General features: G+C 37.1%; 1 protein-coding gene across 5 annotated transcripts in view; it reads right to left on the bottom strand.

Annotated features, from left to right (window-relative positions):
• LOC141401145 (uncharacterized) overlaps window positions 1-27,038 on the bottom strand; it is an 82,732-nt gene that overhangs the window by 7,038 nt on the left and 48,656 nt on the right. For 3 of the 5 annotated variants that reach the window (XM_073981060.1, XM_073981062.1, XM_073981061.1), the window contains exons 2-5: window positions 25,179-25,310; window positions 16,010-16,160; window positions 15,267-15,952; window positions 4,710-4,915 (exon numbers count right to left, since the gene is read on the bottom strand). In XM_073981060.1, coding sequence (XP_073837161.1) covers window positions 4,710-4,915; window positions 15,267-15,952; window positions 16,010-16,160; window positions 25,179-25,310 — 1,175 coding nt within the window. The remainder of the gene's footprint in view (window positions 1-4,709; window positions 4,916-15,266; window positions 15,953-16,009; window positions 16,161-25,178; window positions 25,311-27,038) is intronic. The other 2 variants (XM_073981059.1, XM_073981063.1) reach the window with 1 other exon arrangement.

Below are 27,038 nucleotides of genomic sequence, written 5' to 3'. Positions count from 1 at the left end.
CAAACAAAATTTTTTTGTGCCTATATCCAAGGCCTTAAGGCGTGATTTTTTTAAGAATTTTTTGTGCCTATACCTAAAGCCTTAAGGCGTGATTTTTTAAAGAATTTTTTGTGCCTATACCTAAGGCCTTAAGGCATGGATTTTTTAAGATTTTTTTTGTGCCTGTACCCAAAGCCTTAAGGCGTGGATTTAAGACTTAAAGGCATGGATTTTTAAGAATTGTTTGTGCCTACACCTAAGCCCTAAGAGGTAGATTTTTTAAGAATTTTTTGTGCCTATACCCAAGCCCTAAGGCGTGTATTTTTTTTGTGCCTATACCCAATGCCTATAATGAATTTGTATTCATGATCAGGGTAAAATTCTGAGTCGATCTATGCACGTCCGTCCGTCCTTCTGTCTGTGGTAATCACTCTAGCGTACACAGAAATGGAAATTTTGGGAAGATGCGTCTTTTGTTTGCAGGCAAGTTTGATGATGGTGGAAGTATATCGGTCCACGTTTTGGTATATTGGCCACAAAACTTCTCCGCCAAAAATGGTCAATATAGGTACATGTTTTGGTATAGCTCTCATATAACGGTACCTCACGATTTTTGGTATATGGAGGATTTTAGCTACAATTTTTACACGAACTAGCTGTAATTTGACATTTGAGGTTCCCAGTGGCCACGAAAATTCTCCACCAAAAATCGTCAACATTGGTCCATGTTAGGGTATAGCCCCCATATAACGGTACATCGCGATTTTTTGTATTTTCAGGATTTAGCTACAGTTTTTAACCAGCTGTAATTTGGCATTTGAGGTTCTCAGTGGCCACAAAATTTCTCCGCAAAAAATGGTCAATATAGGTACATGTTTTGGTATAGCCCCCATATAACGGTACCTCCCTATTTTTGGAATTTTAAGGATTTTAGCTACAATTTTTAACCCAACTAGATGTAATATGACAGTTGAGGTTCTCAGTGGCCACAAAACTTCTTCGCAAAACATCGTCAATAAAGGTACATGTTTTGGTATAGCTCCTATATAACGTCACCTACAGATTTTCGGTATTTTTAAGGATTTTAGCGACAATTTTTGACCGAACTAGCTGTAATTTGACAACTGAGATTCTCAGTGGTCACAAAGGTACTCCACCAAATATCGGTCCACGTTTTGGTATATTTCCGCCAAAAATCGTCAATATAGGTACATGTTTTGGTATAGCTCCCATATAACGGTACCTCCCGATTTTTGGTATATGGAGGATTTTAGCTACAATTTTTACACGAACTAGATGTAATTTGACGTTTGAGGTTCCTAGTAGCCACGAAAGTTCTCCACCAAAAATAGTCAACATTGATCCATGTTTGGGTATAGTCCCCATATAACGGTACCTCCCGATTTTTTGTATTTTCAGGATTTAGATACAGTTTTTAACCGAACCAGCTGTAATTTCGTATTTAAGGTTCTCAGTGGCCACAAAACTTTTCCTCCAAAAATGGTCAATGTAGGTACATGTTTTGGTATAGCCCCCATATAACGGTACCTCGCTATTTTCGGAATTTTAAGGATTTTAGCTACAAATTTTAACCAAACTAGCTGTAATATGACATGTGAGATTCTCAGTGGTCACAAAGGTACTCCACCTCGTGAACATAGGTTCATGCTTTGGTATAGCCCCCATATAACGGTACCTTCCTATTTTCGGAATTTTGAGGATTTTAGCTACAATTTTTAACCAAACTAGCTGTAATTTGACATTTGAGGTACACGGTGGCGACGATACTACTTAATTTTAGCTATTCACCCAGAAAATGTAGCTAAAAACATCAAAATGCCTAAAATCGGGCTGTACCGTATATGGGGGCTATAACAAAACGTGGACCGAACTTAACCTGCCTTCAAACAAAAGAAGCAGTTTTCCAAAGTTTCAGCGTCCACAAACGGACGGGCATGCATATACAGACGAACATATATGGATCGATTCAGAATTTTACCCTGATCAAGAATATATACAGTTTAAAGCCTCGCAAAGGATCATTTCAATCCGTTACAAAAGGAGAAACAAACTTAAGATACCCTCCACACTGTAGTTGAGGGTATAGAAATGTGTCAGCCGAAAGAGATACACCATCAGCCTGTGCGAATTGAAACTTTAATCTATAGAGAGGTAGTTTTTATAATTTAGAGACGCTTTTTGGACGTATAAGCTTGCAGAAAGAAGTATGTATTAAAACTCAAACGTGTTGCGGAGGAGGTGCCTGAAGAAATAGAGCGACACAGTCCATTTTTTAAGTCGATTTTATTAGACTCCCAAAATCTTTCCTTTAACGAGGAGGCACCTGAAGAAGAGGACAAGCGACATAGTCCATTTTGGAAGTCGATCTTATTATACTCCCAAAGTCTTTTCTTATGTCAGGAAGCTTGGTCTTGCCTATGAAAAACATAATATCGGTGTTAACAGGACTGGAAGTGCCTTTGGTAAAATTGCTAAAGAATCCTCGAAAAGACCTTGAACTGCACTTAAACGAAAATGTCGAAATTTTTGTGAGGAGAGTGGCCTATGGAGTGTACCGATAAGCACCATCTTCGAACTTAATCTAGGTTTCGCAGAAATATTACCAAAGTTGTCGCACACAAGCCACTACACATAGTGGTCGTAGGGGTTTTTACAGCTTCCGAACCATTCTCAGAGAATTTCGTTTGGATTATGTGGCCAACGAAGACTATATACCAAATTTAAGCCATTTTAGTAGACTAATACGGATAAACCCTGAAGAAATTTCCCAATAAGCCATCTTCTAACTGGAACTAAGTTTCGACCAAGATCCCCACCATTTTTAGTTTATTGCAGTAGAATTTACTAGAGCTTTCGTTCCATAATATCAGGATATATGTAGACATGCCACAAAAAACTTGTATTGTTATAATCAGGGTCACAAGATGTACGTTCTGTAAAATCAAAACGAGCAAACAGGCTTAAACTGAACACATGGGGAACTTTTTTCTCTAGGGAAGAAACCAGTGGAATTGGTCCGATACAAATGATCTGGATGGACTATATCGGTTATTCAATCAGAGAGTAACCGTTCTAACAGCAATGGGCCTTTATCTCAGGAAATGTGAATTTGTCCTCAAACAAGTAAAAAAGTTTGTCCGCTTTGCCGACAGAGATATACCCCAACCTCTGTGAATTGAAACGTTCATCTATTGACAATATCGAATTGAATACCGACTATGCAACCGAAGTCGTTTTTCCCAATAGTTCCGTATTACAGGTTTTTCAGATTTCGTTGACCTTTTTGGACATATGAACTTGCCGACAAAAATATATTTGGATTAAAGTTCAAAAGTGTTAAGGAGGAGGTTCAGGCACCGGCAAAGCCCATTTTGGAAATGGATCTTATTTTGAGAGTAATTTCTTTTCGGTAGATAGCTCGCCCTCCAATCATTTCAGTTGGTCACCATATATGTATATTAGAGTTTGAGTTTGGACTTGCCCGCGAAAAACATGACTGTGAATATGACCACAAGGAGTAACATCGGTATACATTTTCAAAGGATCTTCAAACAGACCCTAAACTGCACTTAAACCAAAATTTTGAACTTTTGTGGAGGAGGTACCCTACGAACTGAACCGATATAATCCATATTCGAACTTTATCTACGATTCGCAGACATATTACGATGTACGAAGTATCCACCAATTCAGTTACTGAGTTACCGTGTGCACCATTTTGGCGAAAACTTTTGAACTATTGTGGGGGAGGTACCGGAAGGTCTGGACCGATATTACCCATCTTTGTACTTAAGCTAAGTTTCGAAAAAATATTAAGGAGGCCTAATTTGGACGAAATCAGCTGATACAAGGTGCCGTAGGGGCTTTTTTACAGATTTCGGGTCATTTCCTCAGAAACTATGGACTCTGACAAACCGACAGACGAACAGGTGGACGGACATTATTGAATCGACTCCAAATGATCAAAAACGGGGTTCATCCAAATATACTTGGGGTCTAAAACCATCTTATAGAGGAGGCACATTTTGGCTGTATGAAAGTCTAAGGACTATACCCCCAGTCCTAAGAAGAAGAGCATCGTATCATCGTAAAACTTTGGAAGCAATCCTCGAACAATCTTTAAATAGCATTTGATTGAGACTTTTGAACTTTTGTGGGATAGGTTTCCGACGGAACAACAACCGATAATTCATTTTCGAGCTTGGTCTTTGTTCGCAAAAAGTGTTTTTGTCGATGTCGACACCTAAATTTATCCAACCATCATGCATCATATCTTCCCACAAACATCCCGGAAGATAGTCTTCTCTCATATCAATATGGGACCTCCGATCGACTTGTCTTAAGACACCACTTGTAACGATGGCTAAACTTTGCAGGAAATGTTTACATTACACTTGGGTGTAGCATCAATTTGTTTTTAGAGTTTTAAGCTCATCAATAATATACAATTGTTATATCAGAATATACTGGGAAGGGGATACAACTAATTCATTTCGTATTTTAATTGGTTCTATTTAAAAGTAAACCTTTCCGCTAAGAAAATTCTTTCGAAACTTTCTACATTTTCACAAAATTTGTTTAAATAAGATACCAAGAAGAACAACAAACAACAATACAACCAACAACTTACAAATTAAAATAACCCAAAAAAATTTAACAACAACAATAATAACAATTGAATCAATTTCATGGATAATAAACATTCATACCTTTTGCGGGATTCCGCCACGTTTGACATCGATCCAAAATCTGGCAATATTTATCAGTAGACCGATTAAAGCTATGGCAAAGAATTTAATTTGTAAATGAGCTCCTAGAATTTTTAGTAATAATTCAATTTTCGCCTTAAGGAATGAGCCCAACAGAATAAGTTTTTGGATGGCCTTCTTCTTCTTCTTCTTTTTGCCACGAGTTACTACAAGTATGGGAAAATAAGTTATTTATTAGTAATCATTTGTGTTTTTAATAAATAGTTGGGAGCTTAAAAATAATAAAAAAAAGCAAAAAACTGGGAGGTTGGTGTTTGTTAGTAATGGGTGCGGTTTTGGGTGCGTTAATATCCAAGCAAGCTAGAAGTATAAATAGTAAAAATAAGTTAATATTAAGTATCACACTCCATATGACTGTTCGATTTTATCACAATTCTTTAAGATAGTCATTTTCAGCAACTTCTAGTCAATTTTCATTTACATACATACAGTGGTGGCCAATACATTTTTAACAAAATTGCACGTTTTAGAAAATTTTTATTAAAAACATTTTTTTTTTGAAGTAAAATTAGGTATTTTTGTGCAATTATTTATAGTTCATTGCTTCAAATATAAGAAAATAATAAGTTTTGACACGATATACATTTTAAGGCGTGTTATGTATTTTCATATTTTCCCAAAGTTGTTGTTGCATACCGTGTCAAAACTTTATATTTTCTTATATTTGTAGCAATAAATAATTGCAAAAAACACTTAATTTTACATTCAAAAAATATTTTAAATAACATTTTCTAAAACGCGCAATTTTGATGCAAATATATTGGCCACCACTGTACGAGTAAATTTCGCTCATTTACTCAAAGAGTGTCATATCTCAATAAATGAAGTTTCGTGAAAAACGTGAAGAAAATATTACACGATAAATAAAATTATTACGTGGACCATCTTTTGGAAAGAGCTAGCCAGATGTCAAGATGATCATGATTTGAAATGTTTTAGAGCTTCATAAACTCGAAAAACTTATTTGTCGATTAATGCCAAACCCTTAGAAAATGAACTGTAACTCGTTGAGTTTTAGAGATATCAACTTGAAGTAGAAGTTGTAGAAAAAATAGAAATTGCTAACTCAAACGCATTTTTCCGGTTATACCACTCTTTGAGTTAATGAGCGACATAATTAGGCGAAGATAATATAATATTTTGCACTTAAACCTTATTCGATAAACCACCACCGCTTATATGCTATGACATAAACCTTTTATAATACAAAGTATGGTCTCGATAATCCGGACACTCATTAATCCGGACAACGCGGTAATCCAAACATTAAAATTGTCCGGAATATCAGATTTTTCTTATCGATCTACTTAGAAAATCGTTAGTTACCGTAAACCTTTACTGACACATTTCCGGGGGAAAGTTTTGTAGCCTCAAGGAAGGCTAATACCGAATTTCAACAATTTCAGTAATACCAAAAATTGGAAGGTGCCATTCTATTGAGGGCCGAAAATCTCAACGTGGACCTATACTAACAAATTTCTGGGTAAAAGTTGTGTAGACTGAAAAATACCAAATTAACCAAAAATAAATTTCCCAAATCGGGAGTTACTGTGCTATGGGAGCTAGATCTATTCGGCGCGATCGATTTCGGTCCAATAAGAATTTGGGCGACTGCAATATCCTGAGCGTAGTTGAGCCAAAACTACTCTGGTTTGTCGTGGCAGCTGACGCTCCTCAGCAGCAGCGATAGATGGGGGATGTACTCTGAGAACTTTATTCACACTATATTTGCTTATGGCCTTAGCAACTGCATCCGTGTGAATACTATTTAAACCTGCTTGATATGCCTGTTGATCTAGGGGTTCTCTCCTATATTGTTGGACCTCCCTCTCTAGAGCATGAATATCCTTCCTGATATGCCTGAATGTGTCGGGCCTAGCCAGCAGATGGTGATTGGGATGGCTCTCACGGTAACACCCAAGCAAGTACTGCAACGAAAGCATCTCATTATGTTGCTTTACTGGAAGAATCTTTGCCTTCTCATGTAGATGGTCCACTGAAGACTTGAGGAGGCACCCTGTTGCTGTTCTCAGGGCGGCATTTTGACAGGTTTGAATCTTTTTCCAATTGGTATCCCATAATCTCGGGGACCAAACTGGAGCCGCATAGCTTACCACAGACCGACCTATCGCGTTATATGTAGTCAACAAGGTTTCTTTATCTGCACCCCAAGTGCTGCCGGCTAGGGGCTTGATGACATTGTTCCTGCTTTTCAGTTTGTCGCAGATAGCTGTGGCGTGTGCGCATGACTTGAATCTGACCCCTAAAATTTTGGGGCAGTTTGTGGTCGGAATTCTGCTACCGACGACCATGACATTTAACTCTCGTCCAAACTGCGCTGTCCATGTGGTGGCTGTAGATTTTGTGGTGGAAATCTGCATATTCTTCGAGTGGAAAAAGGTGGTAAGGTCTTTTGCCTGTAGATTTTGTGGTGGTAATCTGCATATTCCTCGGGTGGAAAAGTGTGGTAAGATGTTCAGTCTCTCACAGATGTCATCAGGGAAGGTACCTGTCGTCAGGAGGGGGCGTAATACAGGAAAGGTAGAGGTTAAACAGTTCCGGAGATATCACCCCACCTTGGGGAACTCCCTATTTCATTCTACGGGGTTTGGACTTCTTGTTCCTGAATTCCACGTACGACTGGTGTCCACACATATAATTGACTATCCAACGTTTCAAGTTTGGCAGGAGGGTTGTTTGCTCAATGTCTGCTCAAACAGCGTGGAGTGCCTGACTATGTATATCAAAGGCTTTTGATAAGTCAAGCGCACCATCACTGTTCTATCACACGGCCGTCTCTGGTTGATTCCTTGACAAATATGTGTGGTAATGGCGTGCAGCGCAGTTGTCGTGCTGTGCTGCTTACGGAATCCATGCTGATGGTCGGCAACTTGATAGCTATTTCTGATACTGGGGAGGACTAAGGCCTTAAGGGTCTTTGCTGCGGGCGACAAAAGCGAAATCGGCCTGTACGATTCACTTTTGCTGACAGCCTTGTCGGGCTTCTCTAGTGGGACCACCCTGCCCATTTTCCAGACTTCGGGAACAATGAGAGTGGATAGCGACAAGTTGAAAACTTTAGTGAGATACTCCACTCCCGGCTCATCCAGCTACTTCAGCATTACCATGGAGATTCCATCAGGGCTCAACGCTTTGGATGATTTAGCGTTCCTGATGGCATTGGCAACATCATCCATTGTAAACTGTGGTGGTTCCTTCTCGGCAGGAAGAGATCTAATGCGACGTAATACTCTTCCCTTCGCCCTGACACTCTCGGGGTGCTCGGCAAACTGTCGATTGAAATAACTTGCGCACCTCTTCGGGTCAGTCAACGTAACGTCGTCAAACGTGACTGAGGCCCTATCTTCCCTTCTTCCAGGGTTCGAGGGTGACTTAACCGTTGCCCACAATTCACCTATAGCGGCTCCAATGTTGCAACTATTCAAATGATTTAACCACTTGTTCCGCTTATGCTCGCCGATCACCCTGTTAACCTCCAGTGTCAGTTCCCTGACTCTGGGGTCATTGGGGTTGGCTCGACGAAGCTCATCACGCTCATTAGCTAATCCCGTCGCCTCTGCTGGAAAGTTTGGTCTTACTTTCTTATGATTGACGAATGTGCGGCGTTCAGAGGTGAAGAAATCGGGTGGTCTGCTAATAGAGGCAGTTATGGGGAGACGGTCTGATCCAAGGGAAATTACGGGTTGCCAGGTAACGTCATTTGTCAGACCATGATATCTCGGAACGTCCTTTCCGCTACCCGAACATCAGAAGGATTGGGCAGTTCTCTGAAGCGGTGATTGGTGAACTCTTTGAAACTCGGCCAATCAGCTTTTTTATGATTGACGAATGTGCGACGTTCAGAGGTGATGAAATCGGGTGGTCTGCTAATGGAGGCAATTATGGGGAGACGGTCTGATCCAAGGGAAATGACGGGTTGCCAGGTAACGTCATTTGTCAGACCAGGTGACATGATGGTTATGTCTGGCGAACTGTGACACTCTCCTCTAATTCTGGTAGGTGCGTCCTCATTGACCGTGCAAAACGTAGAGCTATCAATCTGCTCAGCCAGCGCTGTACCCCTCTGGTCGTTTCCAAGGGCCGAATGCCACATCTCATGATACGCATTAAAGTCCCCCAGGACCAGACGATTATGACCTTCCAAAAGTGGGCTAATGTCGGGCTCGTAATCCGAGATACAGCTATTTCTAGGCGAGATGTATACGTTCAACAACTCTATTTCGGCAATTCCACACCTGACTGCTACCCCATATATTCCATGAACGGGTCATTAGAGACAGGCTCAAGCAGGATAGGCCTGTATTGAACAGACTGGTGCAACAGGAAAGCTAATCTACCACCTCCACTTCCAGTGTGATCATTCCTTAGCACATTGTAACCATCCCAACGTTGTAAGCTACAGTTGTTGTTGCGCTTGGTTTCCTGCACTGCAGCTACCTTGATATTCATACGACTTAGGAAATCTACTATTTCCTCGATCTTACCTCGAAGTCCATTGCAATTAAATTGAAAAAGGATGCATTTTCCGGGATCGGGACAACAACGGCTGGTGTTAAGGGCTACATGTGCGGTTGTTGTCGAGGGGACTGCGTGGGAGTCTCATAATCAGACGACGAGAGAGTTTCATAATCCGATGACGACTCACTGGAGACTGTATTCACGAAGCATGCAGCAACATAGTCCCTGTCGTAGTCCGGACAAGTCCAGAGCAACACATTAGATGCACCCACTCCTGACATCTATTGCATTTTACCGAAGGTTGGATGTGGGTGAAGATGAGGATGTGGCAAACCGAGCAGAAACATATTGGTCCTGGATTTTCCTCCGTCCCGGCCCGGACCAAAAGAATTCGGAGCAGGCATTCCGGGATATGCTGCTCCCAACACGGAAAAACGAAACAAATTCAAACATGTATACACTGAGCTGGCAGCCGCTGGCCGGAACGTTGATGTTGTGTGGTTCCGGTTCAATCCGGTATGAACGAACCCGCTGCCGTGGGATTGCTGAATCTCTTAGGTAATACTCACTTATCCAAATTCAAGGACGTACCAGAGCGTCTTTCTAAAATACTTTCGACTTCCATTCAGAAGTCTGTCACCAGGTGCTTCTAGTGACAAACGAATTACTTAAGGAATACTATGAGTCAAAACAACCGCATTTGTTGAAGACGATGTCATCATGATTAGCGACAGGTGTAACAAACTTTATCGGAGCTCATGCCCATCAAGTTGGGCAAACAGCGAAGGTCTTGGGGTGAACAAGAGCTGATTCTGTTTACGAACAAGAGGAAAGTCAAACTATTTAGCCTACCAATGCTGAAATCAAAGGTGACTCCTTGACTTCTCTTTGAAAGTAAAATCCCTCCAGGCATCCTGCTGGACCACCATTTAACATGGAAAAGGTATCAGAAGTCAGAAGAAGATTCGCATTGGCTTCAGAGATATAGCCCCGAATGGCTTTAAAAGTCAATATTTAACTATGTTCAGATGAGGCCATAAAATCCAAGCTGGATCTGACACAACAAAACCCGACTAGGGTTTTTGTCATTTGGTTCTATAGTTTCCAAAATCCTTAGTTCAAAGTGTTTGCACAACATTATCTTAAAAATGTTTCACAGTGTTATGATATAAATATAAAATTGGGGGGGTTTTCAAGGTTCTGTCGAGTTATGTTTAATGTTTCGGATAAATATTTAGAAGTGTTGGGAACGGAGTTAGAACTTAATAACTGCCCATTTATTGAAACTGTCGTGTTAATGGTTTAATGTAATGGTTTTTGCCTTCGCTAGCATTCAATGATCGAATTGTATTTCAAGAATTGTTCGTAAACTTTTTTCGAATGATGTCCCAAATTGTCATTTGTATAAAACTTATTAAGCACCCTGTACCATTGCGAAGCATAGAAGATAAAACTGTTCCATTCAAGCAACATGGTTTGAGTCAAGACTAAAAGTCGAAATTGACTGCAGTTGATAATACCGTTCTGTCCCAAAAGTAAGGTTAATGTCATTACTAGCATTGTTAGTTGTCACAGGGTGTACAATATATGTAGTTACAGGCACACCTTTAAAAAACAATAAAAAACATTGAAATGAACATTGAGAAGTTAAATTATTGAATTTGGAATTTTGGGCCAGATTTTGATATTGCTCCAATATGCATATATAGCCAATTATAGGTAATTTGGACCCAATAATATAGCTAGTATTAAAATACGACCCGATTTTCACAATTTTTCGTAGGATTCGTGTTTTATTAGCCACATCAGTGAAATAAACTGATACAATTTTTTCGTCGATTGGAAAATAATTGTGACCTTCACCCGTAATACTATGGAAATAAAGATCGGTCATGGGGCACGGGTTATCGTTAACTCATCATCACGAATTTTTGCAGAAATGATCTGGTAAGTCTTTTTCCATCGATTGTACCATAAATGTGGAATTTAGAAAATTTTCGTGAAAATTCACCTTTGGTCTTATACAAATTACTATGGAAACAAGAATCGCTCTGGTGGCACGGGTTAACGTTAACCCATTGCCATAAAATGTCTTATACACCAAGACCTCACTATGCGCACGGTGCCCCTTAGCTAAGTTTAAATGAATGATGCTTACACCTGGGAAGTTTTTGCAGATTGTGAAACTACAATGTTCATAGATGAGAAAAATCAAAAAAAAAAAATCGCCGGAATCGTGGTCAAAATTCACATTTGTAGGGTTTTTTTAGGTTTTCACGATTTTGCTTAGAAACCGCAAGTCCTATCGTCAAAGGACTAAATAACATGTTGTAGCTGTGAAAATTCTCTACAAGATTGGCCCTATTGGTATTTTAGTACGTTTTACCATTTCTGAGATATAGAAGTTAAAATTGGGACAATGCACTGACTGTATCCACTCTTTATAAAACAATGTCAAGTACCGTGCGCCTTAACTAACTTTCTATAAAAACCGCTTACGCCTGAGAAGTTTTTGCAGATTCTGAAACAGAAATGTTCACAGATGAAAAAATCCAAAAACCAGAAAAAATCGCTGAAAGGATATTTAAACAAACCGCGGACAAAGTTTACAATTTTAGGTTTGTCTTAGGTTTTCAAGATTTTGCTTGGAAGCGGCAAGTCCTATCGAAATGAGACTAAAGAAAATGTTGTAGCAGTGAAATTCCTCTACAACATATTCTTTAGTCCCATTTCGATAGGACTTGCCGCTTCTAAGCTAAATTCTAAAACCTAAGACAAACCTAAAATTGTAAACTTTGACCGCGGTTTATTTAAAAACCCCTCCAGCGGTTTTTGTTTTGTTTTTTGGGTTTTCTCATTTGTGAACATTGCTGTTTCAGAATCTGCAAAAACATCGCAGTGTAAGCGGTTTTCATGCAAAGTTAGTTAAGGGGCACGGTACTTGACATTGAGTAATTAGGAGGCGATACTGTCACTCCATTGTCCCAATATGAACTTTCTATACCTCAAAAATGGTAAAACCTACGAAAATAACATTAAGGACAATCTTGTAGAGAATTTTCACTGCTACAACATTTTCTTTAGTCCTTTTACGATAGGTCTTGCGGTTTCTAAGCAAAATCGTGAAAAAGTTCGGGAGGAACCGTTCAATGGGGGCTATATCAAATCGTCAAATTTCAAATTCAAATTTCTGGCGGAAAGGTTTTAGACTTAAAGAGTTTTCCGATATTTCGATAAAACCTTCAAAATACCGAAAATCAAGAGTTACGCTGCTGAGAGAAATATAGGAACCTGCGGACCTATACAGATAATTCTCTTCTGGAATATTTTATAACCCCATGGAAGACTAAATAACAAATATCAGTCTTTCGGTGGGATATTGACGTCACATCCTTCACAATTACGAAAATCAGGAGGTATCGTTCTACGGGGGCTATATCGAAACGTGGACCTATACCGACAAATTTCAGACGGAAAGGCATATACCTACAACAAAGACTAAATACCAAATTTTAACAATTTCTGTGGTTTGCTGTGGCCACAACCTACAAAATACGGAAAATCGGGAAATACCGCTCTATGGGGACTATATGAAGGCGAAGACCTATACCGACAAATTTCATAAAAAAAGTTTAATACCCCAAATTATACCAAATGCCAAATTTCAGCTATTTCGGTGGATTATGTGGCCGCAAAAATCCACCGAAATAGCCTTCAAAATACCGAAAATAGGGAGGAACCGTTCTATGGGGGCAATATGAAGGTACCGTTCTATGGGGGCTATACCGACAAATTTTTGGGGGAAAGTTGTATACCTAAATTTCAGCCACTTCGATGTGATAATGAGGCTTAAACCTTCAAAATACCGAAAATCGGATGGTACCGTTCTAGGGGGGGTCTATATCAAAACGTGGACCTATACCGACAAATTTCATATGGAACGTTTAATACCCCAAATGTAGACCAAATGCCAAATTTTAGCCATTTCGGTGGATTATTTTGGCCACAGCCTTCAAAATACCGAAAATAGGCAAGTACCGTTCTATGGGGGCTATATGAAGGCGTGGACCTATACCGACAAATTTATAGGAGAAAGTTTTGTACCCCCAACGAAGACTAATTACCAAATTTCAGCCATTTCGATGTGATAATAAGGCTAAAACCTTCAAAATACCGAAAATCGGGTGGCACCGTTCTATGGGGGTCTATATCAAAACGAGGACCTATACCGATAAATTTCATATGGAACGTTTAATACCCCAAATGAAGACGAAATTCCAAATTTCAGCCATTTCGGTGGATTGCGAGCTGTATCTTTATTTCAGCCATTTCGGTGGATTATTGTGGCCACAACCTTCCAACAAATTTCTTGGGGAAAGTTTTGTACCCTTAACGAAGACTATGTACCAAATTTCAGTCGTTTCGGTGTTATAATGAGGCTAAAACCATCAAAATACCGAAAATCGGCATGTACCGTTCTAAGGGGGCTATATCAAAACGTGGACCGATATAGCCCATTTGCAATACCAAACATCCTAGGAGTAATAGAAACTTCCATATCAAATTACAAAGCTCTCTCTTAAAAATTGCGAGCTGTATCTTGATTTCAAGAGACGAACGGACAGACGCACAGACGGACGGACATTGTTATATCGACTTAAAATTTTACCCTGATCAAGAATATACAAGGTGTAATCCTCCTATCAGAAAATGCTATAATTTTTGCGATTGGCCCCTAATGTCAGTTCTGTTTTGACATTTGTGTAGTAAACACATGCAAAATAAACGTTAATAAACAATGTTACGCTACACTGCTCCAGAACGCGGAATATTGGTGACTATTTATTTGACCAATAATCGGTCGGTGACTTTGGCACAACGTGAATTTCGTCGCAGACGTTTAGCCGCTCGCCTCGAAGAGACTGGAACAACACGAGATGCTGCCAGGCATGGCAGACCCCGGAGTATCCGTTATGCAGAGAATATTGCTGCTGTAGCCGAGGATGTCATGGAAGCGCCGTCGACATAGACCAGACGACGTGCCACGCAAATGGGTATCAGTTGACGGTCTTTACAGCGAATTTTGGTACAAGATTTGAAGATGTTTCCGTACAAAGTCCAGACGGTGCATCAGCTGTTAGATGCTGACCGCCAATCGCGTCTAACATACGATCAAGCCATCCTTAATCACCCCCAAGAGGAAGATGATTTTTCATCAAAAATAATAATGACTGATGAGGCGCTCCAGACTTCTTGTTCTGGGGCTTTTTGAAGTCGCGGGTTTATGTCAACAATCCTCAGACTCTTTCAGCTCTTAATGACAATATCCGCCAAGAATGTGAGGACCTATCGCCGGAAGTTTTGGCCAAACTGATGGAAAATTCCATAAAAAGGGCTCAAATGACAATAAACTGTGGCGGCGGTCATTTATCTGATATCATATTCTCGACTTGATGTAAAAAAAAATTAAAATACTAAATAAAAATAATCCACAAGAAGAATCAAACTTTTTCATTTTTTTTAATTACAGCCAAAAAACATCGGAAGATTACTTTATGAGGTCTCCGATGAATATTTCGATGTCTTACCAGTGGAATGACAAATTTAATTATACCCATATTATGGTGGAGCGTATAATTAGACACTCAAACTTAAAACAACGCAACATCGAAAATCGAATGACGCAAAGTGAAAATTGGTATTGACTAAGCAAAGACTCTACTTCGAAAACAACGCAAAGGTCTTGGTGTATAAGATTTTTTGGATCAAATGAAAAAAATAGAGGGTATAGGCGTTTCAAAAAAATGTGGTAATTTTTTGTCCCTTGTCCCATCTGGTATGTTTGTGGAACACTTATAATTTTTTGGGCCGCCATAATGCACAAATGAATATCACTAATCACTTCTAACAAGTTCAATAATTTATCTTCTCTATACATGTAATAAAATAATACATAAAAAAGCTTAAGCATGCAGGGTGATAGGAAATGGTGCACAAAAGTTATTCAAACACACACACCTCCAATACTTCTACCATATTTCAGTGGATGCTTTTTCCGTTTGCCTCCTCCTTCCAGAACATCAACATCGCTCAGTGCTTCCAACAAACCCAACGATAGATGATCTGTAGATGGTTCTTGTTCAACGACAACAGTGGCTGTATCATCATCCAGTGCTTGATGACCCTTCTTCTTGCGATTACGCCTCTTTTGTTTAAGCGGTTTGCCCTTTCGTTTAATGGGCTTTACCTTATGAATGATTTCCTCAACATGATGTTGTTGTTCTGCTAATTGATGTTCTAACGGTTGTTGTATAACCAACAGATTAGCAGCTTGTGTTGCAAACTCATGCTGGTTGTTACCCTTCTTCTTATTCTTCCTCTTCCTAAAACGATTACCAGCATCTTTTACCTCGTCTGATGCTGTTGTCTGCTGCTGCTGTTCACCATTATCGTGTGTTTCGATTTCAAAAAATTCATTTCCATTGGAAGTGTTATCATTGTTGATAACAGCGGTATTTTTAACATCACCCTCGTCTTCGTCATCTTCGTTATTGTTTTCTGCATCGTCGTCCGTTTCATCGTCTATTTCATCATCGTTTTCGGTTTCATCTAGTTCTTGTTGTTTGGTAGGTACTTCATCATTTAGTTTTTCATTGTAGCCATTGAAATTCGGAATATAATAATCATATTCGCGTCCCAAGAATCTGCAGAGAGAAATATTTTGAATTGCTTTGGAGTTTTCAAATATTACATTATCTTACCCATCTAACGTATCCGTTAGATATTCCTTCATATAATTGGTGCCAATTTCAATTTTCTTTAAAATTGTAGAAGGTTTTTCTTTGATCTCTAATTCGGATGCACTATAGCCACGTCTTTCTAGAGTTGCATTTAGTTGCTGATCAGCTTCAACTGTAATAGAAGAAAAAAGGATAAAAAATATTAGTTAAATAAAATATACTTCAATTTTGTTTCCCACAAAATTAAAAATTTAACCTGTAAGAAAAGCCTCATAGGTGGTCGACTATGTGATACCCAACACCACCAAAATTTGCAGGGAATTTGGTGAACTTATTTGAAGAAAAATCATCATTTCAAAAACTGAAAAGCTAATTGATAATTCCCTTCGTCGGGATGAAATCATGATATTGGAAGCGATCAGTAAGTTTTGCAGGCTATCAGTGCGTTTTGTAAACATGTCTCTCTATAATAGAGAGTAATTACGAAGTTAAGCCAATGGGGAAATACTCCAGACTTAAGCAATCATATAACTCAATTTTTTTTCAAAATGTGGGTGCATTTTCCCGTCATAAAATTACATCGAAATTAGTTTAGAATCAAAACTTTACTGCAAATCGAATGACACCAAAATTATAAAGATCGGTATAATAGCTAAAATGTTATAACCAAAATAAGCACACATTAGGGCAAAAAAATTTTTTTTGGAGGGTTGGCGTTTTTTATTTATTCGGGATGACGACCTCTATTTTGCTTTTCAAAATAGTCAGGCTTAATCCCATAATCATTGTTTTAATATTTTATTAAAACAACTTCAATTTATTAGTGGGTATAAAAAGTTTCTTCTTGAAAAACAAGTGGCGAGATCCGAAACTATAGTATTCCTAAGATTTTTGTCCGCATCCAATTTCAGTGTCCACCATGAAAATCTACATCGATATACATATATCTATTTCAAATCGGGCAATGAAGAACCGTGGAAATAACAAACGCTATATTTGGGATAAAATGAATATATCCCCGTTATCAGTGAAATTTTTAAATCTCTGTTTTCGCTAAAACGAAAATCCAGTTTCAATGTTTCCATTGCCGTGAAAATTACCCGCGATTAAATACACGATATTTTCAAAAAACAATTTTCGGTGATGTCCCTATTTTGGAATTTCTTGTATTTCACGTTTTAGATGGACTTTTGTGGTTAATGATTTATTAGATCCGGAACGAAAAAATCTAAAATTTGTAGTGTAAGAAAATCGAATGGCAATTGTAACAAGTAAGAACGGCGTTAAGTTCGGCCGGGCCGAACTTGTTAACCCTCCACCACAAGTTGTATTGAAGTAAAATGGAATAATTAGTTTCCTTTCGTGTATGAAGAAGACTTAATACTAAATTTCAGCAATTTCGGTAAATCAATGTGAGGCACCATTCTATGGGGGCTATTTCAAAAGGTCGATCTATACCGACAAATTTCTGACGGAAAGTTTTTAGGCTCAAAGAAGACTAAATACCAAATTTCCTTTATTTCGGTAAGAGACTGTGGCTAAAACTTAAAAAATACAGAAAATCAAGAAGTACGCTTCTATGGGGATATAGGAAGACGTGGACCTATACTGATAATATTCTTCTGGAATATTTTATAACTCTTGGAAGTCGAAATGACGAATTTCAGCCATTTCGGTTGGATATTGACGTCACAGTCTTCAGTATTACGAAAATCGGGAGGTACCGTTCTATGGGGGCTATATCGAAACGTGGACCTATACCGACGAATTTTAGTCAGAAATGGGACAATATGAAAGCGTGGACCTGGACATATTTCTGGCGAACAGTTTTATATCACATTGAAGACTAAATACACTAATACCTCGATTTGCATTAATAATTGGTTCCGACAAACTTCAACGCAATGAGAAACAACGCAAATCGAAACACATGTTTCCACACGTTTGTGTGAAGAATTTGTTAATTAGTTCCAAAATTGTTTTTTTAGAATTTTTTTCTTCTAAATTTTGCTTAACAATTCAATCGAAGGTGGTTGTTAACATTTAACTGTACCAATGCTATATCAATGATATTATTATGCAAAGAATATCAAAATCAGTCTTTTTACGAAAAAACTAACTAAAATATAATAAAAAAATCGTCACATTATGCGAATGATTTATAGCTTTTATTTCTCTGAGAAAAACTGCTTTATTTTTGGTCGAATTAATTTGTTAGTAAAAAATGTTTATTTATAACAATTAATTGCATCTCCCATAGCCTATTTTGGATTACCGCTGCTATTTTCTGAATCCTTGTCCACAAACATTTCAATTGCTTTGGTTATAAGTGCTATGCTTCTGATATTTGAGTGAATTTTAAAAACATTTTTCTGTGGTAATTAGACCATGGAGATTGTCCCTCTAATTAATGCATGTACCGAGGCAATGTAAAATAAAAAATCTTTTCTGATTGTTTTATCGTGTGACGTTAAGAACCCATGTCCTCTTCACGATATTCAAAGCCAAATATATTATTTTTTATATAACGCAAATCGCATCTGTAACGCAAATCGAAACAAAATCTATTATTTTTTTTTGTTAACGCAAATGGAAACAACGCAAATCGAGGTATCAGTGTACCAAATTTCAGCCATTATGGTGGAATATTGAAGACACAACCTTCAAAATACGAAAAATAGGCAGGTACCTTTCCATGGGGGCTATATGAAGTCGTGGACCTATACCGACAAATTTAAAGGCGAAGTTTGAGTACCACCAACGAAGTCTAAATACCAAATTTCAGCCATTTCGGTGGAATATTGAGGCCACAACGTTCAAAATTCCGAAAATCGGGAGGTACCGTTCTATGGTGGCTATATGAAGGCATGGACCGATACCGACAAAGTTCTGGGGGAAAGTTTTGTACCACCAACGTAGACTAAGTACCAAATTTCAGCCATTTCGGTGTGATAATGAAGCTAAAACCTTCAAAATACCGAAAATCGGGAGGTACCGTTCTATGGGGGCTATATGAAGGTGTGGACCGATACCGACAAAATTCTGGGGGAAAGTTTTATACCCCTAAAGAGGACTACGTACCAAATTTCAGCCATTTTGGTAGGATAATGAAGCTGAAACCTTCAAAATATCGAAAATCGGGAGGTACCGTTCTATGGGGGCTATATGAAGGTGTGGACCGATACCGACTAAATTCTGGGGGAATGTTTTATACCCCTAAAGAAGACTATGTACCAAATTTCAGCCATTTTGGCAGGATAATGAAGCTAAAACCTTAAAAATACCGAAAATCGGGAGGTACCGTTCTATGGGGGCTATATCAAAACGTGGACCGATATATCCCATTTTCAATACCAACCATCCAACCATCCATTGCGAGCTGTATCTTGATTTCAACAGACAGACGGACATGGTCAAATCGACATAGAATTTTATGCTGATCAATAATATATATACTTTATAGGGTCTCCGACGAATATTTCGATGTGTTACAAACGGAATGACAAATTTAATTATACCCTCCATATTTTGGAGGGTATAAAAATGTAAGAAAATCGAATGGCAATTGTAAAAATTAGGCCCGAGAAATATGATTTTCAGCAAAATGTTTTCACACTCAGATGCAGATTACTGTAAAGCTATCAGAATAGCGAGTACACGCAGAGAAAAAATATTTTTCGCTTTTGTTGGAACAAAAATATCTGTTTTGGTTCCAAAAATGTATTTGTTTTGTTCAAACATTGTAATCCAAATCCAAAATACCATCTTTTGTTCCAAACATAGAAAACAAAAACAACTTTCGAATTTCCGCAATATTGTAAAAATCGTTAACAATACCGATTGTAGGAACTATCATAATCTAATTTTGTTTACAAAAAGTATTGTCAACCCAGAAAACCAGCCCAGAAATTTTTGATTTGAGTGTATATACTTCTCATATACACTTTTCACATAACTTGGATATAAATGTCGCGTATAATATTGCAATCATTGATGAACACAATACATGGTTTGCTGCATTGGCTGACAACAAAGACAAACAAAAAGCCACAAGCACCCACCCCCACCTCAACATAAGGAATAATTAAACATCATAACAAACTCCGGTATAACACCAAACCTCAAAGCACAATGAAGATAGAAGAATGAAACAAAACAGAAACAAATAAAAACAAGAGTCTCATTGTTGGTATACATACACACAAAAACAAAGATAAAGGCAACATGTCATACAAACAAAACTCACCATAATTGTTTTTTTCAACACGGCATCGAATAGTGAGAGAAGAGAAAAAATTGTCTAAGAAAAGAGAGAACTATTGTCCAGTTGACAAAAACTATTTTTGGATTTAACAAAACCCAATTGTTGGAATCACAATACTACATTTGGAATTTAACAATATCTTTACAATACATATTTTGCTCTTCGAATATTGTTGGATCAATCATATTTTTTCTGCGTGTACTACAATCCTATAAATGATTTTTTGAAAAACTTGTTTGAGAAACGCGATTAGAAGAAAATATCCAAAAACACTTAAAATCTGGCATCAAAATGTCAGCATCATTAAATGGCAGACGCAGATCAAATTTTGAAAAGTTATACATTAGTGAGATGATCCTTTTTTAGTTTGCTTCTACTTTTACTTTGACAGGAAAATCGTGAAAAGTGTGGTTTAATCACAAATCGAGACACGTTGGCTTCAACCCATTTAACCCATTCAACCCATTTTTTAACATATACAGTCGAAATCGCTTATAACGTCGTCGTTTATAACGTCATATCGCTTATAGCGACGAAATCCAAAAGACCCGAATTTCTGCCCTTTATATTCCACACAAATAAATATCGCTTATAACGTCATCGCTTATAACGTCATATCGGTTGTAACGTCGGTTTTTTTGTGAAATATTTGAATTTTGCTATCGGTTATAACGTCGAATCATACGAATTTTCTCTCAATAATTTGTTGTATGTATATTTTTTCAAACTCAAACAACAATAAAATACCAAACTTATTCACAAAGTGTTGGAAGATGGCGGTCTAAAGTCAATTAAGCTTGAAAATTTTTGGAATAACCCCATTAAAATCGCATTGCTTCGAAATAACTACAAAATTTGAAATTCATACACGAGTTTAGTTGTTTTTCTTCCGTTTTCATTTTCGTTCGACATAGTGAAACAGGCTGTAAAACTTATGTCGGAATTCAAAAACACAAACTAAAATAACAGACTATTAGAAATAGAGTCATATCCTATTTTAAGGTGATATATCTGCTGAAGAATGAAATTAATGTCGCTTGTTTTTATTATTTTGTTTTTAGTCATTTATACTTAGGTGTATAGAAAGAAAAATTAAAAAATAGAATTGATTTTATTTATTTACTTAATAAAACAACGTATTTATACCCAAAAGTCACTATACATAATATAATTTTACCTCTTTAATAAATATCGTTTATAACGACTATCGCTTATAGCGTCCGATTTTGGCCGGTCCCTTGACCGACGTTATAAGCGATTTCGACTGTACATAGACACGCAAAATAACTTTTAAGGTCAATATATTTTGCCAAGTCCAAAAACATTTGATTTTATCCAAAAACATTTAATTTTTATAATATACAATCACAAGTCGCGAGTTATAAAGGGACAAACTTTGACTTCAACTATGTTAAATTTTAAAAAATGTTGCCCACATTCACTTTGATACGACCAAAATGTGCCTTACCTTACTGAAGTAAAGGTGCCTCTTAAACATTTTGATGACTACTGCGAATATATTTAGAATTGTACAGATACAAATTTTGTAAAAATAAGTGGGAAGTAAGTACATGCCATCTCTTCCAAAAAACGTTGGGGTCAGAGGCAACAGTCATTCCCTTGATATGATAATATCGAATATTGTCTATTGAATCAATATTAAGTTGAGGGCCTTTAAAGTTATGCTGAAAATTATCGAATATTTCACTAGAAAAAGGCGGTTAGTTAGTGGAAGAGAGGAGGGAGAAATAACCCCCTGGGATCCAGCAATAACATTTAATTTTTCACTTGCAAAAAAATTCGATCATCAAGCTTAACTCTAAACGAGCAAATTAATAAAAATCATTTAAAATGATTTTCGCCTTGACAGGCAAAATTTCAAAAAATAACATTTAATGTTTCTACTTTACTACTACTCGGATTAAAAATTTTCAACTTAGGCAAGAATAATAATCATATCATCGTCTATAATGTCGCTACGGATCAGAGTAAGAGGATAATCAAATGGGGAAGGTCCCCTAATAGATATAAATCTATATAAATAAAAATCAAATGTCGTTCGTTGGTAATGGCATCAGTTGAGAAAGGTTGGGCCGATTTGAATAATTCTCTTTTTTAAATTTTTGCCATAACCCAACTTACGTTTTTATGTAAAGAAAGTTTGACCACACCCACTTTTACGATCAATTTTTTCAATTTTCTATTTTAATCTTTTCTACAAAGACTATTGAACCGATTTTCTTGAAATTGTCATGGAATGGCCATTGCTGTAGCCCCCGGCTAATATAGGGGGCGGGGCTATATTTGCAAAAGTTATGGAGGGTATAATTAGATTTGTCATTCCGTTTGTAACACATCGAAATATTCGTCGGAGACCCTATAAAGTATATATATATATTGATCAGCATAAAATTCAATGTCGATTTGACCATGTCCTTCCGTCTGTCTGTTGAAATCAAGATACAGCTCGCAATTTTAAAGATAGAGAGTCAAAATTTGGTACAGAAGTTGTTATTACTTGCAGAATGCTTGGTATTGAAAATTGGATATATCGGTCCACGTTTTGATATAGCCCCCATAGAACGGTACCTCCCGATTTTCGGTATTTTGAAGGTTTTAGCTTCATTATCCTACCAAAATGGCTGAAATTTGGTACGTAGTCTTCTTTAGGGGTACAAAACTTTCCCCCAGAATTTTGTCGGTATCGGTCCACACCTTCATATAGCCCCCATAGAACGGTACTTCCCGATTTTCGGTATTTTGAAGGTTTTAGCTTCATTATCACACCGAAATGGCTTAGTCTACGTTGGTGGTACAAAACTTTCCCCAGAACTTTGTCGGTATCGGTCCATGCCTTCATATAGCCCCCATAGAACGGTACCTCCCGATTTTCGGTATTTTGAACGTTGTGGCCTCAATATTCCACCGAAATGGCTGAAATTTGGTATTTAGACTTCGTTGGTGGTACTCAAACTTCCCCTTTAAATTTGTCGGTATAGGTCCACGCCTTCATATAGCCCCCATGGAAAGGTACCTGCCGATTTTTCGTATTTTGAAGGTTGTGTCTTCAATATTCCACCATAATGGCTGAAATTTGGTATTTATAAAACTGTGATATAAAACTGTTCGCCAGAAATATGTCTGTACAGGTCCACGCTTTCATATTGCCCCATTTCTGACTAAAATTCGTCGGTATAGATCCACGTTTCGATATAGCCCCCATAGAACGGTACCTCCCGATCGTAATACTGAAGATCGTGACGTCAATATCCAACCGTTATTTCGTCTTTCAAGAGTTATAAAATATTCCAGAAGAGTATTATCAGTATAGGTCCACGTCTTTCTAAATCCCCATAGAAGCGTACTTCTTGATTTTCGGTATTTTTTAAGTTTTAGACATATTCTCTTACCGAAATATAGGAAATTTGGTATTTAGTCTTCTTTGAGCCTAAAAACTTTCCGTCAGAAAGTTGTCGGTATAGATCGACGTTTTAAAAAAGCCCCCATAGAATGGTGCCTCACATTGTTTTACCGAAATTGCTGAAATTTAGTATTAAGTCTTCTTCATACACGAAAGGGAACTAATTATTCAATTTTACTTCAATACAACTTGTGGTGAAGGGTATAACAAGTTCGACCCGGCCGAACTTAACGCCGTTCTTACTTGTTTTCTAAATATGTTATATACTACTGAACCGATTTCCATCAAATTTGCAGGAAAATCTTATTGTTTTGAATCGCTATATTTGCTAAAACTATGAGTGCTTCGGCTTGCAAATTAATTTTCGAGACAACGGTCGTTGCACCCCGATCAAGAAAAACGATATATTTAGTAATTTTCTTAAATGGTGAGGTTCAACGGACCATCAGCCATGAAAAACTAAAACATATAAGTCTCAATAAGCGAGAGAATTCGACTTGACTATTTTTAACTTTTAAAGTATATCGCTTTTTGATAAAGACAGTAGACATGAACGATAATAAATCCTAAACAGCATCAATGGGCGAAAAACTCCGACAAAATCCGTAAGAGAAAAGAAAGGTTACAGACAAAATCTGTTGGTAAATTTAAAATCCTAATCGGTTTAACAATGGACCGAAGAAGTGAGGTAGAAAATACCTATTTTTGAATTGTTAAGTATAAAGTCCATCAAAAGTTTTCATTAAAACTCATTACGACGTGTCAGCCAATGGAACTTGTATGTTATTAAAATATTAATTATCAATATTAATTCTATACCAGAAAGTTTTCGTGCAGCCCTCCTATATAGGATTGAAGTGAACATTCTCCCTATCTTCTCAAAAACAATCGCTATACCTTTGGAAGGCGTATTGTGTGCATTGTTTTTTTTTTTTTGAAATAGTTTAAATTTCCAATATATTTTAGTTTATGGTGATAAGTTTTAATTTCATGAACATTTTCATATTTGATATATCCAATACATTTTATAACTACTACTTTAAAATTCTGCCATAATTTAATGTTTCGCACTTTTTCACACACCTAAGATAGACGATTTTCTCAAATTTAAGTGAGTAGAAAAAAATAAAAAAAAAACATATTAATCATTTAGACTTTGTTAACACAGTGTCTCTTTTGACGTTAACAGACAGTGGTTATTGTCACCACCACAAAACAACCGACCAAAGGCAAACAAACAAAACTCAACACTGGAGATTAACACTTTTTTATGGGTTGAACATTAAATGCCTTTTGTGAGTGTGCGCATGCGCATGAAAAACATAAACATAAATTGCTTTCAGATGAATTGTAAGAAAAAGTAATAACTCTTTTCATCTTCACATTAACGACTTAAGTAGCCACTACCATTTATTTCTGTTTAACTTACATTTAATTAAATATTATTACATAATTGCATAAAGAAAATGTCACAAAATCATATTACACAATTGCTTTAAACTTACCTTTCAACTTTTGCCATTGGGAATGTAGCTCAGTGTCCCAGATATCTAAAATGCGGCCAGATTGTTGACGTGCACAAGACCATGGTTCCGTTTGTATGGGGCATAAAACTAAATCTAAATATGGCGATACTTCTGAAATGAAAAAAAAAATAAAAACAATTAACAAAAAGTATATTATTGTGTTTTACATTTAACGATTTTTTAATGAAAAAAGAATGAAATAATAATTTATTTATTTTTTGGTTACGCTTTGTTAAATGGAATTCAATCTTGTAAAAAGCGTGTTCAAAGATGCAAAAGCGAAGAAAACAATGTTAGGAAACTGCATGCGTCGAGCGTTATTGCATCTCTACTGCAATTTTATTAAAGTCAGATAAATAAACAAACAACGGGGAGAAAGTTTTTTATTTAGGCAACCGTTTGTTTAGTTGGTGCTTTTGTTTTGGATGTGTGTTTTCACATATTTACTCAGAGTTTCCTAAATTTTAGTGTATTTTATTTGTATTCCACTAGCCTCAATAACTTGATTGTCATGCCTTGTTAGTACATTATATACAGTTTGTCAACTTAATGTTTGCGGGCACAAAAAATGTTAATAATATTATATTCCTCAAGAAGAACGATTAAAAACCATACATTTTATATGTAGTAAAATCATGTTGTTATAAAAGATGTCAGAGAAACTCGTGCATATCAAGGTTTGCAGTTAGGATACTAACTATATAACAACAGAGCCCAGTCGATACGACTCAACGTAATAAATTTTTACTTTGAAATCCTTGTCGTGGTAAACGAGGGCTATAAAAACATCTCCCATCAAAAAACCCCTTGATTACGACACTGATCAGGACTATGGTCGAAGGAACAGTAAATCAGAGAGGAGACGAACATGTTGTACCCAACCTAGATTTGGTAAAAGATAGTCAGACGGAACAAAGCATACAACTGCTAGACCAACTGGAACAAACGGTGTTCCTGAGACTCAGTCAGGGTAGTGATTCTGCTGAGGTATATCTGAGGACGAATTTTAAATCACAGATGTCCCAGCAACTGCAGTCGTCGTTGAACTGACATCGGTTACAGAAAAAAACACTAACCGTAAAAAAAAGATCGCAGATCAATGCATGATATCAGGAACTTCATCGACGGCGAAATTCTTCGTCCATCACTGTGAGTAACCCCAGTTAATAAGGGTTAATCACCATGAAGATTACACTGTGCAACATTTTTGAGCCAATCGCGTGCAAACAACTTCTGTCCAGAATTTTATGAAAGTAGAGGACCAATAGGCAAAAACCATATTTGGGTTTTGTTTTCTTAGATCGGGTTCGGTTTTTATGGCCTCATCTAAACATGGTTAAAGATCGAATTTTTACAACAAATCGGGGCTGTATCTCTGAAACCAATACGAATCTTGTTTCGACATCTGTAGCAAACTTGTAGATAAGAGCAAGAAGAAAATATTTGGAGGAATACTGAACTCGAAAAACTGCATTTATTGCCTCAAAGTTTATAATATATCTAAAAATTCTATAATTTGTGTATATTTCGCAGCGTATCTCCCAAAATGTTAAATTCTTCTTAATGTTACCTTTTGGGAAAATATTCTCTGGAATGTAATACACAACTCTTCAGGACATTATATTGTTGTAAAATGCCTCTATCGCCTTGTTTATAGCCAATTTTTCAACAACAATTTGGTAAATATTTCAATAATTCATTGAAATTCCAAACATGAGAATAAACAGCCTGTGTGAACATTGTTTGAAGTAAGTTTTGTAAAAGGTATGTTATGAAATACCCCTTAAACAACGTGAAAAAACATTTTAGAGTTTCAGAATGTTCTGAAGAATTGATGGT

Source organism: Musca autumnalis, unplaced genomic scaffold (assembly GCF_047663935.1).
Source record: "Musca autumnalis isolate F117 unplaced genomic scaffold, ASM4766393v1 scaffold_4, whole genome shotgun sequence".
In the NCBI taxonomy this organism is placed as follows: Eukaryota; Metazoa; Arthropoda; class Insecta; order Diptera; family Muscidae; genus Musca; species Musca autumnalis.
This window is presented reverse-complemented; position numbering and strand designations above follow the sequence as displayed.